This window comes from Hippoglossus stenolepis, chromosome 14, assembly GCF_022539355.2.
Source record: "Hippoglossus stenolepis isolate QCI-W04-F060 chromosome 14, HSTE1.2, whole genome shotgun sequence".
In the NCBI taxonomy this organism is placed as follows: Eukaryota; Metazoa; Chordata; class Actinopteri; order Pleuronectiformes; family Pleuronectidae; genus Hippoglossus; species Hippoglossus stenolepis.
In genome coordinates, this window is record NC_061496.1 from 6543579 (window position 1) to 6566081 (window position 22503).

Below are 22503 nucleotides of genomic sequence, written 5' to 3' on the forward strand. Positions count from 1 at the left end.
AAATATTTTGAAGTTTTGGTCTTTTTTTGTCCTAGCACTGCACTGTCCATTTTGTAAATGGTTCAGTACTCGCAATAAAATGAGGAAAGTCGTGTGACGGGAAACTACGAGAAATATTAAGACAATATGTTAAGAAACAGATTAAAACAAACAAGACCTCCTCCCCACAGATTTCTCCCAAGCTCCAATCACTTTCTTATCAATGTACAAATTAACCAAAACTCTAAATATCCCAGTATCCCTTCAAGGTGAATAGGGTGAGTTATTTTTTTTGTAGTGAGGCAAAGTGGAGGACGGGGCATTCATTAAACCACCTGCATGGTTTCTGGAGCGGACCCAGGGCTGGATCCCCAGGGGGCACTCTTACAGCCCATGGTGGTCACCCACGAGTTGGAGCGGTCTAAGCCCTGGGGGTGCCAAGGTCAAAGGACACAGGGCAGGCAGGAGGTCGAGGGAATAAGCGAGCAGCACGGGGGAGGGAGGAGGAGGGAAGGCATAATGACACGTTACAAAGGTTCTGAGGTCAGTACTGCTGGAAGATGCAAAGGGCCCAAAAAAAAAGGTTAGCTGTCAGTCCAAATCATCAGCACAGAGGAGCAAAGCACATTTAGGTTCTCTCTCTCCCTTACTCTCTCTGTGTTAGAAGTAACTCCCCCTCCCTCAGAGACAAGAGAAGAAAGGTTTAGTTAAGTATTAGCAGCAAAGGGCACATTCATCAAACAGGGGGCTGCATCCATCACATCGCGGTTAAAAGTACAGCGAGACCACATTACATCATTCAGTCACTGCTAAGGTTACATTAAATCAAAAATGGTAGAAATCACAAATTATAGCAGAGGAAATGCATCACAACAGATCAAGAACATCAAATAAAAAGGAAACTGAACACGTACACTGTTATTAATGTCTTTAAAAAGGTCTATGACTTTTTAAACAATATGCCGCTGCATCTTCTCAGAGCATCTGTTCTACCGATGAGACCGTAAACCAAATGTCTTGTGTGCCTTTCACAACCTGCACACACTGAGCATTGTGTGTACACGCGTGTATGTGTGTGTCAGGTTGCTGTTACAGCGGTTAGAGAGATAAGATGTCCAGGGCTTATGTTTACGCATTGGCTATACAGTTCACAAGTTGATAAAATGGGCCCCTAGGTCAGTGCGCACATGGAAGGCCTCTGCCTTGATGGGAACTATAGATCCAGTTTAATCATCTTACAAGGGTCGGTCAAAAATCCGTCACAAATCAATGAGAGCTGCTAGATTGTTAAAATATTTAACCCTGATATCTGAACTCTACGTGTTGTGCAAAAAGTCAGAGTGCAAAAAGGACAAGTGTCCAAAATACATAAATATCTATAACTGCTGTTCCTGTCCACGTTCAGACATCATGTAAAATGTGGAGTGCCTCTTTTATCCTCTAACAGAAAATTGACTGGCCTGAGATAAAAGAAGCTGCAGGCTCAAGTATAACCAGACACCGAGTGATGACCTTACCTTGCTGCCAATGATGGAGCGGACCTCGTCGTCAGGAGAGGTGGGCGTCCCGGAAATGTCAGGGTTGCTGTTGCTAAGGCTGCGGGAGCGGTTGAGGTTGAGGCTGGCGGGTCGAACAGCCGAGCGGGCCATGGTGGCGTAGTGAACCGAACCTCCCAACCCTCCCGGGCCTGGGACAACACACAGTGAAAGGAAAAAAGGGACAAGTGGGATGAGATCGACATTACTACTACCATGCAATCAAAAATGCTCATACTATCATATATATTCAAAGCCCACCCTTAAAGGGGGATTCCAGTATTTTTCAACCTGGGTCCTGTGAAATGTGGGTGTGTAAATGATTGATACTTAAAAAAAACTTTTGGAATTGGTCCAGTAGATCATCTCCACATGCAGCCTTGACACTGCTGCAGCGGCTTCAATGAAATCTTATGGGGCAACTGTGACAGTCCATGAATCGTCCACTAAAAGTGATTTTCCCCCCCAAAAAAGCTGAAATTGTTATTCTGTTTGCTAAGAGTCTGGCAACATAACGTGAGTTTCAAATGCTTTGTAACTTTGCAGCAGCTAGTTGTTCCTCCTCTGCTTGTCACCTCGCTTTTCAATTTGTAGGAGCTCTGCGTTCGTAAACTTCATCTCTAACGAATAGGGACGGCCATCGAAGTCAAATACCTCATCGACATTAATGCGCATCACAAAAAGATTCAGCCATTATAGTTTCTCTCAGTAAAATCCAAACTCTTCTCTGCAACTTTCTCTCAATCACACTTTCGTTTCCACCGCCGTCTTCCTGCAACGACCCAAGTTGCCCAACTCGAAGCAAAGACCCAGAGTAACCAATAAAAGGCATTTATTGGTGAAACGATCTAATGGACAGATTCCAAAAGTTCTTATAAGTCTCCTTCCTTTACACACCCACATATATAAACATAGGGCCCAGGATGAGAAATACTGGAATTCCCCTTTAACAAGCTGCTATAGCACCCAACCCTTCACTCTGCATTCGGTGAAGCCACAAGTTTAGTTTCTCAATAACATAATTATTTATGAATATGTTATTGAAAAAAAGCATATTTAAGTATAATCTAGTTATATGGAGTTGTGTGAAACAATGAATGTCTTGCCACTGGATAGTTTGAGCTAACACAGGGTGTGCAGGAAATTGTGTCCGTCAAACGCATGAACATAACTTCAATTATAAAGGAAGAAGGAATGAACATAGATGAAAAATGTACAGCAGTGGACCATATCTACCTGTTGAGGATGAGTTGGTGTCTGTGTTGGGTGGAAGACAAAATGGATGTGGGAGGGAAATAAAGGAAAAGATAAAAAAAGAAATAGGAAAAGAAAAATTATGGCAGGTAGGTTTGATCACGGACACCCGGTGAGGGTGAGCTGGTGATTGGATGAGGTCAACTTAGTGGGGGAAACAGAAGAACAGATGTAAATCATAGAAAATCGTGAGGAGGTCAATTATATTGATTACCTGGCGATGGCGCGTTGGGGTCGGTGCTCGGCAAGCGGAAGACATAGTGGATGTAAGAGGACAGCAGGCTGTTGCGGCCATGCATGTCCTGGCTGCTGTCCAGGTACTTATGAAGCCGGTTCACTATGGATGCCATGACCTCGAAGGATGCCTGGCCCAGATTCACTAAGCACACACGCCCACACACATACACACAAGGGTTCAGACAGACGCAAATTGACATACAAAAATGCAGACATGGACAAAGAGCAGAGTTGTTACACATGAAGTTAACATGCGAGTTGCACAGGATGACCCACATACATAAATAGCATTAAAAAAAAGTGTTTTCTTAGCATAAATATGAGACCATTTCTATGTCTAAGCACTTGTGAACATTTCTGGAATACTAATGATCATCTTTATGTCATTTAGCTTTTTGTACCAGGAAAAGTGTTTTTCAAGAGTGACCATGTCTTTTGCATGTATTTATTTATACTTTTTGCATTATAATATTGTTTTAAACAAAGGACAAATTCAATATAGGAATTCTGTGCTAATGTTAATGTGTAATCCATGGCTTAGTGTAGCATAAGGGAAATTTCAATGTAAACCAACACCTCCAAGCTCAAGACTTTTTACTCTATGTCATACAGTAGCTTACCTATCTGTCCAGCGATGACCGGCGGCCGCACTACAAGCAAAACCAACTTGTCGAGTAGGAGGTGAAGGAATCGAACCACCGGCTCCAGCTGGGAAGAGTTTAGAGCCGCAATGCTGGACTTGAGCTCGGCCTCCAGGTTGTTCTCCATGATGCGCATGTCTCCTATTCTGACTGGGAACATGTGCTCATCCAGGGCGTGAACCAAGGCAAAGAACTTATCCAGGTACTGGTCCTAGAGTGGGAGAGAAAAAACGAGAGGCATTGGAGAACAAATGAGAACAGAGAGTGGAAAATCTGTTGGTAAAATAAATGCAATGCAGAAGTGGGATATAGAAAAAGAGGGATGGTGAAAGATCACAAGAGAGGAAAAGGGGGGAAGCTTAGAGCTTATAGGGAAACACATGTTTAAGTTAGAGAAAGATGAATAAAAAGGGAAGGAAGGCAGTCAACAAACAAAAGTAGGCTTGGATCTACTCGTCTGTAACTCTGAGCCGGCAAGTTGCCTCAGCGAGTGGAAACCGCAAAGCGAACATTACTACAAGAGCACAGGAACCTAGCGTGTGTAATCTACGCCAGGGGCAGTGATTTATGAGCACATTAGTCCCAGTTAGGCTCCTGTGGACCAAAGTCCTGCCCTCCACACCACAGCCGACACAGAGATGGAGTAGACCTCAGTAGGAACCTGGTGAGGTGAGCCGCACCCAGTAATGAACTGGTGCTGGGAAGGGAATTCCTGTCTACATGTGGAAGCACTGTGTGGTTGTTTCTCTTAACTTTAACAGGAATATAAAATGGTTATGTTTGTGCTGTGTAATGTAAGGAAATTGATAATATATTACTATGAAGCTTTTCTTCTTTATTCCTAACAACAGCTTATTTTGGGGATCTAATGTTTCTTATTTTCCAGCAGCTATTCCCCCAGGCTCAAATATATACAGATGGTATCAAGAAGGAAGAAGGGGGGGGGGAGCAAGAGGGATGAGAGGTGATGACAAGATCCACATAATCACTGAATACAGCCCAGTTACCTGTGTGTGTAAGCCTGAAACAGACACCACTTCCACATTGAATACTCCTCGATGGTTATCCACCCACTTCATCCCCGGGAGAGGAACCTAGAGAACAATAACACTGAGTTAAAACTGTGGAGCACTGGCAAGATTTATAGTTTTCATCGAGCATTGCTGGACATTGAATCTACTGATAATCATACAGTTTGAAGGCTGCTCTAGTTTTCCCATCTCACCCCAAAATACACAGTTAATGAGTTTAAATGATGTTGGGTCATAACTGCCCTTTTATTGATATTAAATTTGTGATTGAATTATTAATTTCATGCATTTGAAAAAATATGTGCATTTAAAAAATGTGTCTTACATCTGGGGAGAGAACAGAGTAGGATTGTGGTGGTTTTTCCAGAGACACAGGAAGACAGAAGTGTCCCGTCCGCAGACGCCCGCTCTGCAACATGGGGATCCACTAGAGGACAGGAAGAAACAAAAATAAGAAAAATCAATTATAGACAACAAAACATTTTTTTATAGAATATACTAAATTCATCATGGTGTTTTTAAGGCTTTAGATAGAAATTCAGATGTTGTTGAATAATCTAAATTGTACGAGTGACAGTAGCTGCACCAGTGACTGTTACCCACCGTGTATCCCACAGGGGTCTCCAGAGGTGTGTTCTGCTTCTGCTGGCAGCTGACGTGGTAAAAGGTGAAGAGAATGTGGTGGTGGTCCGACAGGGAGGCTGGCAACTTGATCTTGATCTCATCGTGGAAGTCAGGTGATCTGGTGACGGCAAACAGTGACAAATATTCAAGACCATGTTGAAAAACGTGTGACAAGCAGCTTGCTATTCATTAAATTGATAGATTGGGAGAGACAACCACACTAAATAGATTCATTAAGCCATGTGGACAGGTTACGTCAATGACTTGGGAATATTTGTCTCAAGAAAGAGCAAGGGTACATTGAGGAAGTCAATTCATCTGATTTCTATATATATATATATATATCTACATGAGGACACTCTGTCTGCGAGTCAGTGCCAAAAGACAAACCCACGACAACAACAGCAGGCCCATTAACAAACCCACCAGGATGTAAGTGACCAAAACTGTTTGAAAAAGGTCAGAGAAAGGTTCTTATTTCTCATGGGAACAAACATTTCAGAAGGGAAAAGTCCTCAAAAACAAACAACTTAACCAGCGTATAAAAGATAATGGTTTATTAGGGCCCAGGGAATTAAAGCTAAAAGCACAAAGGGTGGAAGCTTTCCAGATTTACAAAACAAATCCGTTGAAAGAGACCCGTGTCATTCACTTTTCTCTCACTTAGCTTTAAGGTCCTGATAAAAGAAATATTGTGCCATTTCTGAGCAAAATATAGACTGTAATTGACCGTTAACTGACAGAGGTCCTCATGCATGATCCACCTAGTCACGGTGGCACATTATTCACAGGTTGATTAACTTTGGCCTTGAATGTTTGACCCTTGGGTGTCAAATGACAAACCACTGGGTGTCGTAAAAAACACCTAATAGTGGTGATAAAATATAAGAGACCCCTCAACTCTTATGTACAGACGAAGGAAACTCAAGGACACCATATGACCATAACCAGAAGGTTGACTCAACTCTTTCTTTAATGAAAGCCATCAAAATGTAGGGCAGTGGAGGTATAAGAGAAGACGGCACAATAAAGGTGAATTAAAAGGGAACATCTGTGAGTTTAATTACTGATTATCCATACGAGACAAAGCATTTCGGCTTTTCAAAATCTACAGGTAACACAGCACTGCCAAGGTAAGCCATTAAATAAATCATATTGTGATAACGACATAATGGTAGACATTAAAAAGAGTAAGAAGAGAGAAAAAAAAAACGTATGTTTCTGATATGGAGATTTTGGGATCTTTGGATTAATCTAATTTCACCTACTTTTCCAGACCGGTCACTCAACAAGTTTTAAACAAGTTAAATTGAAGACTTTTAAGACCCTTTTAAGACCATAATGAATTAAATTTAAGACCTATGTCAAGTAAGACAGATGTGATGGAATACCGCAATCCCAGAATTAGACTTCCACATAATTAAAGATAAGGTGAAGTAGCCAAGGAGAGAATAACCCTCAAAACGCCTCATTATCTTACAAGCTCCAGACCGAGGCTGTGGGTATCCAAAGTGTTTCCAACAGACAAGTCTAGTGAGATCACTTCTGACTGGGATGTTTGTAGACAGTTACAAGTTCTACGTTAGTCTTGTTTGATTGTTATATTTCAGAATGCTAATATATGTATCGTACAGAAACAACTGCAACACACGAACACCTTACAAACTATGCAGGCCGCCCAAAAATGAACGTTAACATAATTAAGACCAGCCTCAATGTATTTAAGACCTTTATTTAAGACATATTTAACACTTATTTAGCAGACTTGCTTCTTATTTATCCTTTCATCTCTGCAGTCCCCAGGCCACCATGCCTGCTGAAACTCTGTAATAAAACCACCATGTGCCAAAAGACCAATGACCTACCTGTTATGGTACACCACAGCAGTGTAGGCCTCTTTCGCGAAATCTGCACAACTGGACTTCCCAAATATCACCTGGGAGGATAATACAAACCATACTGACGTTCAGGGACACTTGAGCTCCAGTGAATGATTGAATTATGACTGTTTCTGAAGATGTGTATTTGTTAACATTCACACAGCTGTAGAATAACGTGAAAATGTAAAACAAACATGAAAATGGTAAAAGTCTTCTGCTGCCAACACAGTAACACATTCAGCTAAGTCACAGCTCTTATGGTATAGCTGATAAAACTGTTTAATGATGATGTACCGGCATTGCATTGTTAGGATCCTCTCCATTCATGAATTGCACTTTCACTGTGATGTTGCGGGCGGAGCCTTGGCGGTTGGCGAAGTTAAGACTTTGAGGGTTCACATAAAGCAGATTCCTGAAAAACACAAAGATATGCACAGTCACAAAGACAGCAAATCAAATCAGTGTAAAATATACATGTTTATAACTCTAGACTTAGTAATTGATTCTATCATTTAAAGATGGCGTAATACGCATTGATTTTTGGGGAAACCAATGCAAATCTCAACTTAAAAAACAGAAACTTTGCATTTTCCAAAGAGTACACAACTTACAAAATGATAAACATCATACACCTTACATGAAGGATTAATTCACATTTTGCAATTACACCCAATACAATGGTAAGAGGGTAACAATTAAGTTTGAAATAAATTGGTGAAAAAGGTGAATTAAAAGCACAATTAAAAAACAACTTAAACCATGACCTCTCATTCTGATACCTAAACCAAACATCCTTGAATGAGCTTGATCATGTTACCTTACACAGTTGCATCAGATGACATGAACTGATACATTTAAAGGGCAAGGTAAACCACAATGTGAATACAGGACACATGGCCTGTTACCAACCATAAAAGATGCAACATAAAAATCATAAACCAGTTTAAAGAACAGGCGAGAGGAGAGGACAAGGGCTGAATGTCATTTTGCCTGATAAACTGATAATTTGGGAGGTATAAAGAGAAATAACTCCCTCAATACACTCGTAAGTCAGTAACATGAAGGAAAACGTTTTAGTCATTACCATATCAAGCTTTTATTTTGGAAAATTAACGAATTACACTGCCTCACAGCGAACTCTCGCCATCCAACTTGAGGGTTAAAAATATGAACTTGTTGTATTTAACGGTCTTTACCGTTGCAGTTGTTGTTGCCAGCAGATGTAATGTTAAAAAAAAAAAATATTACTTCACTGCTGGGAAGGAGGAGGCAGCCCCAGAATTGGAAGTGCAACCCAACCTGGGATCAGCTGACAAACCACAATGACGTAGTGGAGTCAGCGGGGTTGGCCCCACAGAGACCACAGCTGGAACCACAACTGGAACCACAACTGAGTAGGAAGCGTGGGAATCGCTCTTGTCTGATGAGTGGAATTTCTCTTTCTGTTACCCATCACTTAGTTTGTCCCAACAACTTTAATGGCTGCTATAAAAAGTGGTTTCAGTGTGAAAAGGAGCTGTATAAGCATTGATTGAAGTATCACCGATTGGACAAACTGTGCATTACAGACTGCAGCTTTCCCAAAATAGTTTCCCATCAACAGGCCTGATGACAAAGTTATTCTCGAGTATTTAAGAGCATGCAGAGAAGGAATGATGACTAAGAAGCAAGTGTGGAATATTAAGAGAAGATAGTCCTTTATTAGCCTCAATATGTGGGAGTATTTTAGGGGGAATTTACCGACAGGCCTCCATGATAAAGGACAAATTGAAAAAGGTTTGAAAGATCTGAAGAGAGGATTTATTCAAACTTGGGTATTCCTACTAAAAAAGTAGTAAAATTGTAGTCATCTTAAAAGAAAAAGAAAATATCAATCTTAATCTTAATAAAATCATGGAATAAAGCCAAAAATGTATGGATCAATTTAAGTTTATGAATTTAAAATAAAATGGATGCAGTAAGAATTGATAATAATCTAGGTTGAACAAATCTGAGATTACCCATGAATGCAATTTAATTTAATCCTTCTTGGTGCTTCCCAGGGATTATATTAGAAAACATCATTCTTAAATTAACAAACCGCAGTGGATAGCACATTAATTACTGCTTGTAAGGGTTATTAATCCATTTTCATATAAATTGCTTCTTTGAATTTGGATACAAACATGTGCAGAATATGACCGCTCCACAGAGACCTGAGAAGGCCAGGTCAGGTTCAAACCTTTAACACCCTCACCTCCGATCCTTAGCACTTGACGCTGTGCTGGAATGAAAGATACTGAATATCATTACCAGCTTTATGCTGATCCAGCATTCCTGCACATTTACTCAGTCCACGGCCAATTCTTTTTTTTTCATAGGACCTTTTCTTTCTGCTCTGTTCATATGAAAACCATAGCCCTCCTTTAATTACTGAGAACTGAGGTAATCCATCCTTATAACCACAAATGACTAAAAAGAGCTCATTAAGATGACCGTGGTATTTCAGGGTGCACTGTACCAGCCAAATGTTTCCATTTCAAACCAAAGCTCCAGGCAATGGGGCAATTATCCCAGTATTTTCTGCTATTTGTCATAATGTTAATGTAATAATTTAGTAATACTTTCATTTGCAGTACAAAGTGCCTGATTAGTGCTTTACTTTAACAACAATAATAAATAGAAAAACTCCATAAAAGATGCTAACAGGACATTTTCAATGTACACATTCCTGTATGAACCAAAACCCATTGGAAGAGTGCAGTCTGTGTGGTCAAACTTTTTTACACCACATATGGACACATTTATTTGAGTTGGAAACCAAGCAGTAAGCAATGCCAACAGTATAAATATTTATATTCCTATTAAATTTTACATCAAGTCATTTCAGTAATTAGTCCCCCCCCCCCACCACCCCACTCTCTGGCTAATGGTGAACACGTTTCACCAACACTGCAAGTTTGCTTGAAATCACTTACTAAGAATTTCCCACAAAAATAGGACACGAATGATCGTTTAAAAGCTGCGAGCACATCATGACGAACACCTGTACACACTCGTATTCATGCACTCATTCAAGCAGCCAATCACGTGGCAGCAGTGCAAGGCATAAAACTGTGCAGATACAGGTCAGGAGCTTCAGTTATCGTTCACATCCAGGATCAGAATGGGGAGAAACGTGATGCCAGTGACCTCAACCATTTGGATTCTCACATACAGCCCCGTTGGAGGCGCAGGTCTGAACGCCGTTACAATGACAGATGTCAGTTTAGCTAGTTTGCAGGTAATCAATCTGGTTTGAGCTCCTTCACAAACTTTAGACAAACTTTAGGATTTGGTCTAATCGGAGATTTGCAACATGAATGTGCTGCAAACAATGTTCATGGAACTGTGTCAACATGGACCAGAATCTCAAAGGAACATCTTAAAGAATTGAAGCCATGAAGAACTGAGGTTGAAGGGGAAGCCCTCACCAGTATGAGTACGAGCTTGGTGGGTGTGTACTCCCCATATCTGGTGACTGGTGGCATTACAAATATTACACACGGTATGGCAAACCTGAAAAAACCCAGATAAGGCTGAGCAATAAAAATCAAGATGATGAGTACACACTGCCCAACCTCTACCACATCATTCATGTCCAGAAGCTCAACCCTGGCACAGATGTCAGGCCCACTCCCCTCCCCACGCAAAGAGGGAAGGAGGAGTGAGCGAAGGAGAGCTCGGTGCTCGGCTGATTCAGCAGGATGCTAAATCAAACCCCAGAGCATTAATTACACACAGCCTTATCAATCAGAGCAAAGTGTGTGCAAGGTTATAAGGTTTGAGATTGATCAGGCTGACGATCCATCAAAAACCAGTGATGGCCATTGTTGGCATTCTGCTGATCAGCTAAAGCTCCGCACTATAGATGGAGAACAGTGTAGGGCAGGGTGTGGTATGGAGAGGGGATTGGGGTTAAATGGACAGTAGAGAAGGGAGGGGTGTAAATGTCATTTGCTCACTGCTGTGATTTGTTTGTTCAGGAGAGGGAGGGCTTCGGGGGGAGATTTAGGAGGAGGTGGGGTAAACAGCTAAAACATAGTAGGGTTTAATGATCAGCTAATCCCCCCCTCCTCTACAGACGGGGTAGTATATAAAACAGAGCAGCCTGCTGCTCTCACATCATTTTAACAGCAAGGACGTCTATGTTATAAGCAGAGGGAGAGAAACGAGCTCAAAGAAGAGGAACACAACAGCAGTGCAACAGTGTTTCAGAAGATTACTGTCATTCCACCATCAAGGACTGGACAGCGAAATCATGATGAAGCTGTTCTGTCTGTTGCTGCTGCTTGCTGATTTCACCACTGCCTCAGGTAGAGAAGAGCGAACTACCTTGCAACCCACGCATCATCCCCACGCCTCAACCACAGGACCAAGCCCAACTGAGGCCAAGTCACGCTTTGCCATGCTGGACGATGTCCGGCTACTTGCAAACGGCCTCCTGCAGCTGGGCCAGAGTTTGCGGGAGTTCGTCCACAAGACCAAGGCCCAGATCAACGACATTTTTCAAAAGCTGAACATTTTTGACCGCTCTTTCTACCAGCTCTCCGTTGTCACGTCAGAGATCAAGGAGGAGGAGGAGGAGCTGAAGAAGACCACCAACTATTTGAAGGCCAACAATGAGGAGATCAAGAACCTGTCGCTGGAGATCAACTCTAAGATCAACGGCATCATTGACGAGCGCACGAAGCTGCAGAGTAAGGTGGGCAGTCTTGAGGAGAGGCTGAAGGGGCTGTCACAGAGCATGGTCCCTGCTGAACAGCTCAGTGAAATCACAACACTCAGGGTAAGCAGCTCAGTGCTGACTCAATCACACCAAGTTATTTGCATGTTTTAGTGGATGAAAGTGAGGATTGAGCAAATCAAAAACCTGCACAAACTTTCCTCGAAGTTTCCAACTTCACTTGGATGTTATCAAAATACAGTACATGGGTTATCAAATTGTGCAGATTTATTATTGAACAACAAAAGCAAGTAAACTCATGACTTTTGTGTTCTGTTGTTTAGTGTTACAGGCTCTTTGTTACCATCCTGCTACTGATAATATTACAAATTATACTCATCTACTAACAAGTGATATTCAAACTGTAATTATCTGTTTGTTGAATTCATGTCACTCATTTTAAAAATCCAACATATGTATAGGGAGAGAGGATGAACTATATTCTCCTTGTGGCATTTTCAGGATGTGATTGACGCACAAGAGAGAACGATCACCAATCTGCTGAAAGCTGTGAAAGAGCAGCACGATCAACTTGACCACCAGAAAGTCAAGATTAAAAACCTGGAGGAAAAGGTAGGCAACCAGTTCGGAAGTTTAGACTACATTCAGCCTTTAAAGGCCAAACGTCTGCTATCTGTGAGAATTCGGTTTTAGGAATATTGGGAATGATTGTGGGCTTTTTTCAAGGGCTGACAACATAATTTAACACAGCGCATTCATTTGCATTTCCTTGCAGCTAAGCTATGACAGTTTTCAAGATACAGTCGATAAGCCAGTGGATTCAGACCCTGCAGCTCAGAACATGTTTGAATATCTGACAGTAAACTCAACTGGCCTGGACACAAACGGTAATATTATTTAATTATTTTTGCATAAGTCGCTGTTAGAAAATGTGAAATATCTTCAAAATAAAAAAATGTGGATGTATTTATTTTGGTATTGTGCTGCAGACCTCCCCGTGGACTGCAGTGAGCTGTACAACAAAGGAGAGGCCAACAGTGGAGTCTATGTTATCAAGCCAAACCGATCAGAGCCATTCAACGTGTATTGCGAAATGGGTTCAGGTGAGTGAGACAACAGCAATTTGAAGTTTCAGCGAAAAAGCATCAAAATACGGATTTTGTGTTCAAAGGCATTGACATACTTAAAGATGAAGTCACTAGCGTCCATCTCTGGGCAAGGAACAAAAGACAAAAGGTTATCAAGCTAGACAGCCACAGGAACAGGTTATCAAGAAGGGCACACACAGGGGTGAATAACCTATTTACACTTTCTGTGATAAGGAAGCTCCCTGATCCTTGTGTAAACAGGTGCGTGACTTGTGCCTCGAATTGAAATATCCTTCTCATCCACTCTGCAGATGGTGGCTCAACTGTCATCCAGCACAGGATCGATGGTTCAGTGGATTTTGACCAGACATGGGAGAAATATGAGGAAGGTTTTGGAGACCTGGAAAGTGGGTAGCTTTTTTAAACTTGTGTTACATTCCAGATAGGCCCTCAAAGGGAGTATTAACAAAATATACACGGTTGTGCCATGGGTGCTTATACTCTGCTGCAGAACTTAAGTAGATAAAAATAATTACACTTTTATTTAAATAAAAAAACAACCAAAGATAGCACTTGTAGGCCTAGTCATAGGAAACAGTAATTGTTTCCCCATCAGCCCTAAACTGACAGACTGACTTCTATTGTCTGGTTAACACAGAAAGATTTGGCAACTTTCCCTGCAGTACTAACCGGCTCAGACAGATGCTCATACATGCAGTCGTGCTGCATTCCAGAAGAATGGCTCCTGCAGCCATGAATTTAAGTTGCTCTGCTACTTAACTACCTGTCAAATATTTATACCTTACAGCTAACTGCAGCATGCAACCATAGGCCAAGGGCAACAAGTGTAAAGCATGTATTCCTTCTGGATTAAAGATGCATGACTCAAGTCACTTCTGGAGATTAATTTGAAATTGATAAATTAATGAGTAAAACTTTTTAAGATTGCCTGCTGCTGAAATGTTTATACAAGGTTAAAACTATATGTGTGTGTTTAACACAGGGGACTTCTGGCTGGGCTTGAAGAAGATCCACAGTCTTGCCCAGCAGGGAGCTTACATCCTACGTATTGATTTGGAGGATTGGAAGGAGGACAAGCACTGGGCTGAGTACCGTTTCTCATTGGATGGTCCCTCAAAGGACTACACCCTTCACGTCAGCCATTTCTCTGGTAACCTGCCCAACGCCATAGCCAACATAACCGGCACGAGATTCTCCACTAAAGACAGAAATAACATGAGCCAGCGAAACAACTTCTGCACTCGCAATTACTCAGGTAAAGAGATTCTCAAGCTGATTCTGCTGAGCCTCCGACTGAATTCTCAGCACAGCAATAATCCAAATCATAAAATGAATTGCCGACACGATCAATGTGTTAATACAAAGTTATGTTTAACTTGTGCCTCTTGTCTTGACCCTTTGGCAGGTGGTTGGTGGTTCAATGGCTGCGGAGAGACCAACCTTAATGGAAGGTATTTGTGGCTGAGGGCAAAGGGACGCTCTGTGAGGAGGAAGGGGATTCACTGGAAGCCAGGCACCGGGCCCTCATATTCCCTCCGGATGACCAAGATCAGTGTGCGACCAGCCCCGACTCCTAACACCTACAACTGAACCCCACAACTCACACCTTCTGCTCTCTACAACACTGCTGGCATCTTTCACAAACGTTAGTAATATGTAACGCTCAACCGATAAGTTTCACAGAAAGGGAAAGCAAAGTAAATCAGGCATCATAACAAAAATCTTAATTTATATGCAACATTAAGCAGATTGCCTCCTGATACCATTCTGACACAGACTGGTGCAGAGTCTGACTGAACGGGCCAACAAATGGCAGAAAATGCTGAACTGTCGCACTGTTGCAACAAATGCCACATAGGTCGTTAACCTATTGGGTCGGATCCAGCAAGGACAGTAGAATCGTCATTGTGCAACATCTGCAATCACTGGCAAAATGGACATATTGATCCATAATCAGCAGCCCGATTTAGTGCCGGTTGCAAAATGTCACAGTACAGCATTTGGAAAAAAATCCATGGGGACGCATTAGAATCTAGTTCTAAAACTGAGATGACCTGGCCATCTTTTTGTTTTGTGAAATACTCAAAAGTAAATTTTATCTTTGTGATGTGAAACTGTTTTTCTACATAATGCATGCAAGTTATATACTGAATGGCAGGTTTCTAGGACAACACAGCAACAGAATGGTCCATACTAATGAATGAGGGCCTTGCTTCACCAAATACAAAAATTGGACATACAAACCTTGGGCAGCATATTACAAAACTTTTCCTTTTGTTTGTTCTATGTTTTTTTTTTACTGTGTAAAGTATTTAAACCATGTTCATGCTATTATAAGATATATGCTGGTACTCATTTCCATGTATTTCCTATGTTATTGAGTCATATTGACTCTTGTCCATTATTTCAACTGTACTGTAAATGTACCTCATCCTAACACGTAACCCTGACAAGTAGCTTTGTGCTAACGAGTCATGTTGACAAAATAAAAAATCAATGTGGCCAAACACCTTTCCAACATGACTGCATTGGTTGTCTGAGCCAAATAATAGTTCCTTGTGAATATATTTCTTCTCAATCAAATTATATGGACTTATATACGAACTGCATGCTTACATATTAATACAATCTGGATAAATATTATTATATTAAAGTATACTCATTATTTACAGTTTTTAAAAACAGGATATTCAGATTAATGTCCTCTTGGAGACTATTACTTTAAATCTGGAGTGTCTGACTTCTACATATCAACCAAAGTCCTTTCTATTCAACCCCTTGTCGAATTAGTTCACTTCAGTTAATCAGTGCCAGATAAATCTCTTTGTGTTTCACAGCAGGGATTTAATCTGGTGTCTGTAGTGACATTCCCACGCTGGCCCTGGTGCTTACGTCAACCCAGTGATTGCCTAACCAGAGCTGATTTGATGGAATCAGAGTAGGCCACATCAATTAGAAGTATGAAACCTAGAAAGTGTCCAAAGATTGGGATGCTCCATATAGAAAAGGAAGTTGGCATTGAGCAAAGGGTACAAAACAAGGGATTGGGCAGAGGATGGGTTTCCATCTTTATGCCGGCAGTGGATATAGTAACAGCGACAAGTCGATGTCTGTGTCAAAAAAGATCCGGCATGGCATCATGCCTCATTTCTTAACACCGGCATGCGAAGCACACATGGGGTAGTAACAATATCCCGGCTGATTCGATTCACTACAAACAAGAAAAGGCGGCTTAACAAGGGATTTTCAAAATGGCAATATAATGGTATCTCTGAATAAAACGAGCTTGTCTAAAAGAGAGAGCGATTGTCTGTGAGGATGCACCACACATGCACACACTGTACAGTGTTTGTTTAATTACTGTCATGTAAGAAGGGAAAGACAAAGGTTCTGCAGTAAAGGTTTAAAAAAAACAACAACATTGTAATCTTTCAATAATATCAAACCATAATGCTTCTGAAAGTATTAAAAAAGACTGTGAATAGAGAAAAAATGCACTGCTATCCTTTCACCCAGTCCACTTAGCTCTCTGCGGTGGATCAGTTAGGTCTGGTATTTGTTAATCTACAATGGGAAGGCCCCTGTTATCTTCAAACAAACAAGACCTGCAACTGCAATACCACATCTGGTAATATGAACATCTCTCCAAGTGACCTTGGCAAATATAGCACTTGTTCAGAATATTTACACACTGGCAGCCACAGTGACGCCAAAGGAGCCACAGTGACGGTCATCACAGTGCAAACCTTGAGTTTGCAGATTTCTAGGAGTTAAAGGTGTGTTTAGGCTTTAAATGAGGCTCTTGTCTTGTGGGTGTTTACACACATACAGTGCCCTACATTTTAATTATGTAATGGACAACACAAAATATGATCATTTGGTGGGGAATATGTCAATATTACAATAAAAGTTATTTACAACAGACATTCTTGAGCCTATAATGTCCACCTGTTTACTGCGAGTATAAACAAGCATATGAACAGATGTTATGAGTAGTATAAATATCAGGCTGACATTGCACCAGACCAGGGCCGGGTGAAGACAAAGCCAGGGGAGTTAGTGTCCAGACAGTCAATCTGGTGGAAGAAAGCTGGGATCAAAAAGTGAGTGAAGCAGATCGATGAACTTTTCCTGCACGCTCACTGAATAGGTGGGGTGGGAAAACTAAAAGGAGATGATTCATCTTAGGAAGACCCAAAGCAAGAAAGTATAATGCAGCCCAAGAATGAGTACACAATCTGATCTTTCAGAATGAAATTCAGGGTAAAGAGCGTATACTTACAAGATCTGTTTATTATTGTTTTAATAAAATTATTTTACTAAAGTTATGATGTTTGTTGATCGATATCATTTAAATGTAATATGCCATATACTCACACAGGAAGCCATAGCATTTAGCCTATATTCACGCTTAACAAATGTAGATGACTCAAAGCCAAACAACAGGGGATTTATTTAAGAAAATGTGATTTTGAAAATTGAAATGTGATATTTGATGGACATTTATGAAGCTATACCTAAATGAAAGGGTTGTGATGAATACATTCAAATGTTTCATTAAAATAAAACCATTTAAAACAGCTTGGATTTTAGCAACCTACTGAAAAGCAATTTAAAGTGAAAGCTTAACAAATGAATATACTCTATTGAATAATTTGATCAACCTGAAAGGTAAGACACTAACTTTCTTTTTCCATACTGCGAATATTTCTTTCCATACCTGTATGTGGTGTTTGGCACGTAGACATCCCTTGCAGGGAACTCCAGGATCTCCCTGGTGGGACGTACCCTACTGTCCGGGTAAGGTTTAACTTGATGGAGGTCAGGGGTCAAGCAATAGTGGGGGTTCTCTGGAGCTGGGGAAATGTCCAACTTCAACTGGGCTGTGGTGACAGTCACAGAAGACCGAAGGAGAAGTAAAGAAAGAAAGAAACAAAGGAAGGATGACAATTCATTCAAAACACAGGTGGTTCAAGTCATCAAATGTGAACTGTGATGGCAATTAAAGTTGAGTATCGTGTTTAAATTAAAGAACACGCCTGTACCTGTGATGGGTCTGAGTCTCCTCAGAACCGAAGAGGGTCTTCTCATATCTGCTAGAAACTTGTACAAGTCTTCATCGCTCAGTCTGTCTCCCTCCTGACACACACATACAGAGAATAAACAATATATATAAAAAAATAGATATTTTAGAGGACACAGCCCTCATATCCCTCAGACTTGTTTGTGTGCATGTGTGTTGTGGCAGGGACCTGTTTGAAGAAGTTGGTGATGGTGAGTGTTGCAGGTCTAAAGCCCGTCAGACTGCATGACTCATCTCCACTGGTGGTCCTCTCCAGGGAGCGTCTTCCCATGATGCTCGAGTTTCTTCGCTCTGACCATGAGCCTTTTCTCTCTGCAGACAAACAGAAATAATTGACAGAACATATTTCTGCCTAGCAACAAAGAGGCAGCCAGCATCAAAGACACATTGTGAGGTCAAAGATCAGACAAACACCAAAGGGTCGAACTCAAAAGGACACACCAAGGATCAATGCGGTTAAATACTTTGTTTTGCTCCGTGTTTGAATTTGCTTTACTAAGTATTTGTCAACGGAAAGTTATTTTTAGATAAAGTAAGGTATTGACATGTCCATGAGCCTCACGCGTGACCACCTATATGACACCGAGACTGTGAGTGGCTGAAAGCACTGCAAAGGAAAACATTGCTCAAGCCTTGTTTGCGTCCACACTGTGACTTCTAATGACCTGATCCTAATATGTTTGCAGCTACAATCCAAAAGGGTTGTGTTGAAAGGGAATGTCAGACCTGAGAGGCTCATCTCCAGCTCCGTGTCTCTCTCCAAACTGCCGGCACTGTTAACAATGTTCATCAGGTGGATGGCGGTCCAAGCGAAGGGCATTCGGTAGCGACCGAGCCGTTGGCAGAACTGCTCCGACTGGCCGCGAAGCTTCTCCAGCTTCTCTTTATTCTAAATGAAGACATAATTTGGTTAGATCTGTGATTCAAAAAACTTCCGAAATGTGTACAAGCTTTATTTAAGTGTTCATATTCATTCAATCACAGAAAGTATTTAATGATGCAATATTTCAGCAACAACATGGGTGAAAGTGAAAGGAACAGGAGGTTTTAAAACTACACATAAGACTGAAATGGTGGATAAAGAAGAATATATTCATTATCTTATAAAATAACATATTGCTATTGTTGAAGTACACCTGACGCAAACCTCAAAATCTAATTCACACTGATGATACCTTGGCAGCGTCTGACTCTTTGAAGACCATGTAGGGCTCGGCACACTCTCCGATATCACCTTGCTGCAGAACTTTTTCCAGCTGGGGGACAGAGCACACACAGTTCACAGCCGTCACACTCACACAGCAATGAAAACATCATACAGGACACAGACTGACTGTCAAATAGTTTTTTCAAACATGTTTAAATGACCTTATCTGCCCTTATATATATAACAATACTTTCCTCCAGACATTACATTTGAAAATGTCAAAGTCGTATTGTATTTGAAGACTATTTACAACATCAGATATTCTTTTTGAGAGGGGAGAGGAACAGTGGTAATAGAAGAATTTTATGTGTCACTTTTATGAGAGAAAAGGATTCAAGGATCTTTGTTGGACTAAAACTTTGTTGAGGAAACTTTCCAAACAAGACTAGCAAGTGTTTTATATCTTAAAAAATGTATTTTTTTTCAGGTGTTGGATGTCAATCTTACATTTGGGTCGATACAATATTGAAATCAATATGTTTTTGTGCAAAAAAAGATTTGATTGAGAAAAATATGTCCTAATAGTCTGACCTTGATGACGAGGAAGACATCCTGGGAGGGATAGGTAATGGAGAATATGGCCGAGCGAGCCAGTGTAGAGATGGCCGCTGTCTGAATGTGTGGACGCAGCAGCCCCTTCGTCTGCTCGGAGTTCAGGTCAAAGAAAAAGTTCTCCGATATCTGAGGGACACATACAAACAGTTCATTATGACATTTTCATGACAGGGATGTTAAACGTAGCAGTATAATCACAACAGGACAGCTTCTGGAATCTGATATGCAATTACAGTGTACGTTCTTGGTGTCTGACAAACATCATAACATTTCAGTGACAAATGACCCACTTGTGAAATAATAGAGCTCCTGTGCAGAGCAAAATATATGAGTGATTCACTTATCAAGGCAAGTGCTACCCTCTAGTGTCTGTCAGCTAAAGGGGAGCAGGAAGAAGAAGGTGAACTTCTTCAGATAGACACATAGTTCCAGTGTGTGATTTAATTGCGTTCCCGCAAGCATAACAGGGCCACAACATAAAATTTTATAGTCCACTCATCAAATTCGTTTTGGCCTCCCAACATTTTTAATGGTTTGCAGAAGTGACCCAACAACTCAGGGCTGAGGGAGGCACTGAGGAAAGCATAACAGCTTACCTTTTTCTTTTCCTTGACATCGTATAAGGCCAAACTAGCAAATATGGGTTCAATTTCGATCTCGAACCTTCAAGGGAAGAGAAAAAGCAGAGGGTCAGCAGAAAGTAGCATTAAATATAAGAGCTAAAAGGCTTTTTTTTTTCTGAAAAAGGCTGTCCACCACTTACTTCAAGGACAAGCACTTGACGAGTAGCCTCTGGCCAAAGTGTTCTTTGGGTACTTCAGGCACACAGTGGCGCTCAATGGGCTCTTCCTACACATTCACATACATTAAAAAAACAAACAGTATAAATTGTAAATTTTTGAATTTTTGTATGTTCATGCTGTGATGTGTCACACTAAGAATTTTATCCATGCACTGGTTTTAAAGCCGAAGATTGAGGTCAGCCCACAAAAGTGCAGTGTAAATTAAATGGTTCCTGCAAATGTGGAGGAATGCATCACCTCATCGAGGGCCGGGTGCAGTGCGAAGAGTTCGCGGTGGCGGTTGGCTTTGCGAAGCTCTTCGTTGTGCCTGTCGATCTCGTCGTTGGGAGCGCGGTCGAGCAGGTGAGGAAGGAGGGCATCGGGGAGGGAGTTCTTCAAGTCGAAGATGCTGCAGGCCCAGCTGCCGCGCGGTGTGTCGTCTATCGACATCGACCGCCGCTTCAAGTCATCCTACAGAACAACCAACACGTAAACATGTCTCAGGCTTCAGAGGCAGAACTGGTGGAGGAGCTAGAGCGGCTTGTGGCCTTCAAGCCATTTTCAACACACACCAGCAGTTTGGTCAAATTGATCTTTTACCTGGTCGTCCTGGTAGCTGCTGCTGTCTGGCATCTCATCAGCCTCAAACACTTGCTTGGGCAGGCCTTTCTGACGCTCCTTCTGCTTGTCCAGAGTGTTGGGGTTGAAACCCGTACCGAGTTTGTGATATCTGAAGGAGCAAACAGCCATTTAAGACACAGTGGACAATTGAACATCTTTAAAGAATATATATATATAATCACAAAATCAAGCCTTACTTTCTGTTGACGATGGCCCAGTCTTCTGTGTAGGATCTGACACAGTCTCTGACGTGAACATCAGTGTCCCTGCAGACACCATCAGTCAAACTAGGTTTATTTTAATACCAAGACACAGACTTTAAATGCATTAGTTTGAGACAATAAAGTTGACAGGGTGATGTCATATCATCTTTCTGGTACATCAGCCATCTGCCATATTCCTGCCATCTCTTCTGAAAAACTAAAACCCAGAGCTACAGTGAGTGAAGGCATCTAGTTTGCAGGTTTTTCATCTCTTAGTGTTTGGTGCAGCTTTTACAATGATTAAAAACAAAAGATGGAATTAGCAGAGCTTCATGGCCACGGGCAATAATGCTTAAAGAAAGTGGCTTGGCAAGGGATAACATTTTTCCATTTAATAAAGGATAATTAGGCCTGAAAACGAAAATGAAATGTGAAACTAAGTCATAAATCAAAATTACAAACAAAACTCCCTACATTTTTCATACTGAAAAATAACTTTGCTTTTAAAATAATAAAATTTAGAACAATTCTGTCGATTTTTTTAATAAAGTGTACTATATATTTGGGCTTGTTAGAAAAGGGAATAAATGCATCTAAAAAGGAATATAATTTATTAACATTTATCAAAAATTACAACATAAAAGAATGTGTAGATTAAATATATTTATGTCCTCACAAACCTTTTTAAGACCTTTATTGTCCCAATAATATAAATTATTTGCTTTATAAACAAACACGCTTTAGAAAAAAAAACACTGAGTATGAACTCTACTTTAACACCACACTTTCTACTAGAGCCCTTTGCAACCATCCAGCACTCTTACCCTTCCTCAGGAACGGCTTGTACCACTGTGCGACACTCCCTGGGTGTGTAGATGACCTCAATGTCATCGGGGGGGAACTCGATCAGATCTCTCAGGGGGCCGGACTCAACGATGGGTGGGTGGGTGATGAGGTACTCCTCAAAATCCACCGGCTCCACCGCCTCTGTGAGGGGAACCTGAGGGAGAAATCAGAGGAACGGGAAAAGTCCATTAGTCCATCCTGAAACTATTTT

The 22503-nt window shown here is 41.1% G+C and overlaps 2 protein-coding genes across 20 annotated transcripts in view; one reads left to right on the forward strand and one right to left on the reverse strand.

The window, feature by feature from the left end:
* dock7 (dedicator of cytokinesis 7) overlaps positions 1–22503 on the reverse strand; it is a 44684-nt gene that overhangs the window by 16782 nt on the left and 5399 nt on the right. For 7 of the 19 annotated variants that reach the window (XM_035176439.2, XM_035176436.2, XM_035176437.2 and 4 more), the window contains exons 3-24: positions 22271–22446; positions 21441–21509; positions 21223–21352; positions 20881–21093; positions 20604–20689; positions 20437–20503; positions 19817–19966; positions 19254–19334; positions 18805–18967; positions 18248–18390; positions 18041–18134; positions 17716–17878; positions 7476–7593; positions 7167–7237; positions 5281–5419; positions 5003–5104; positions 4654–4740; positions 3626–3857; positions 2983–3147; positions 2751–2771; positions 1497–1666; positions 315–407 (exon numbers count right to left, since the gene is read on the reverse strand). In XM_035176439.2, coding sequence (XP_035032330.1) covers positions 315–407; positions 1497–1666; positions 2751–2771; positions 2983–3147; positions 3626–3857; positions 4654–4740; positions 5003–5104; positions 5281–5419; positions 7167–7237; positions 7476–7593; positions 17716–17878; positions 18041–18134; positions 18248–18390; positions 18805–18967; positions 19254–19334; positions 19817–19966; positions 20437–20503; positions 20604–20689; positions 20881–21093; positions 21223–21352; positions 21441–21509; positions 22271–22446 — 2733 coding nt within the window. The remainder of the gene's footprint in view (positions 1–314; positions 408–1496; positions 1667–2750; positions 2772–2982; positions 3148–3625; positions 3858–4653; positions 4741–5002; positions 5105–5280; positions 5420–7166; positions 7238–7475; positions 7594–17715; positions 17879–18040; positions 18135–18247; positions 18391–18804; positions 18968–19253; positions 19335–19816; positions 19967–20436; positions 20504–20603; positions 20690–20880; positions 21094–21222; positions 21353–21440; positions 21510–22270; positions 22447–22503) is intronic. The other 12 variants (XM_035176444.2, XM_035176443.2, XM_035176440.2 and 9 more) reach the window with 3 other exon arrangements.
* On the forward strand, positions 11340–15541 carry angptl3 (angiopoietin-like 3). Its single transcript, XM_035176452.2, has 7 exons — positions 11340–11988; positions 12388–12498; positions 12662–12773; positions 12876–12989; positions 13286–13381; positions 13978–14250; positions 14401–15541. The coding sequence occupies exons 1-7, from the start codon at positions 11461–11463 to the stop codon at positions 14583–14585; spliced, it is 1419 nt and encodes a 472-aa protein (XP_035032343.1). The 5' UTR covers positions 11340–11460; the 3' UTR covers positions 14586–15541.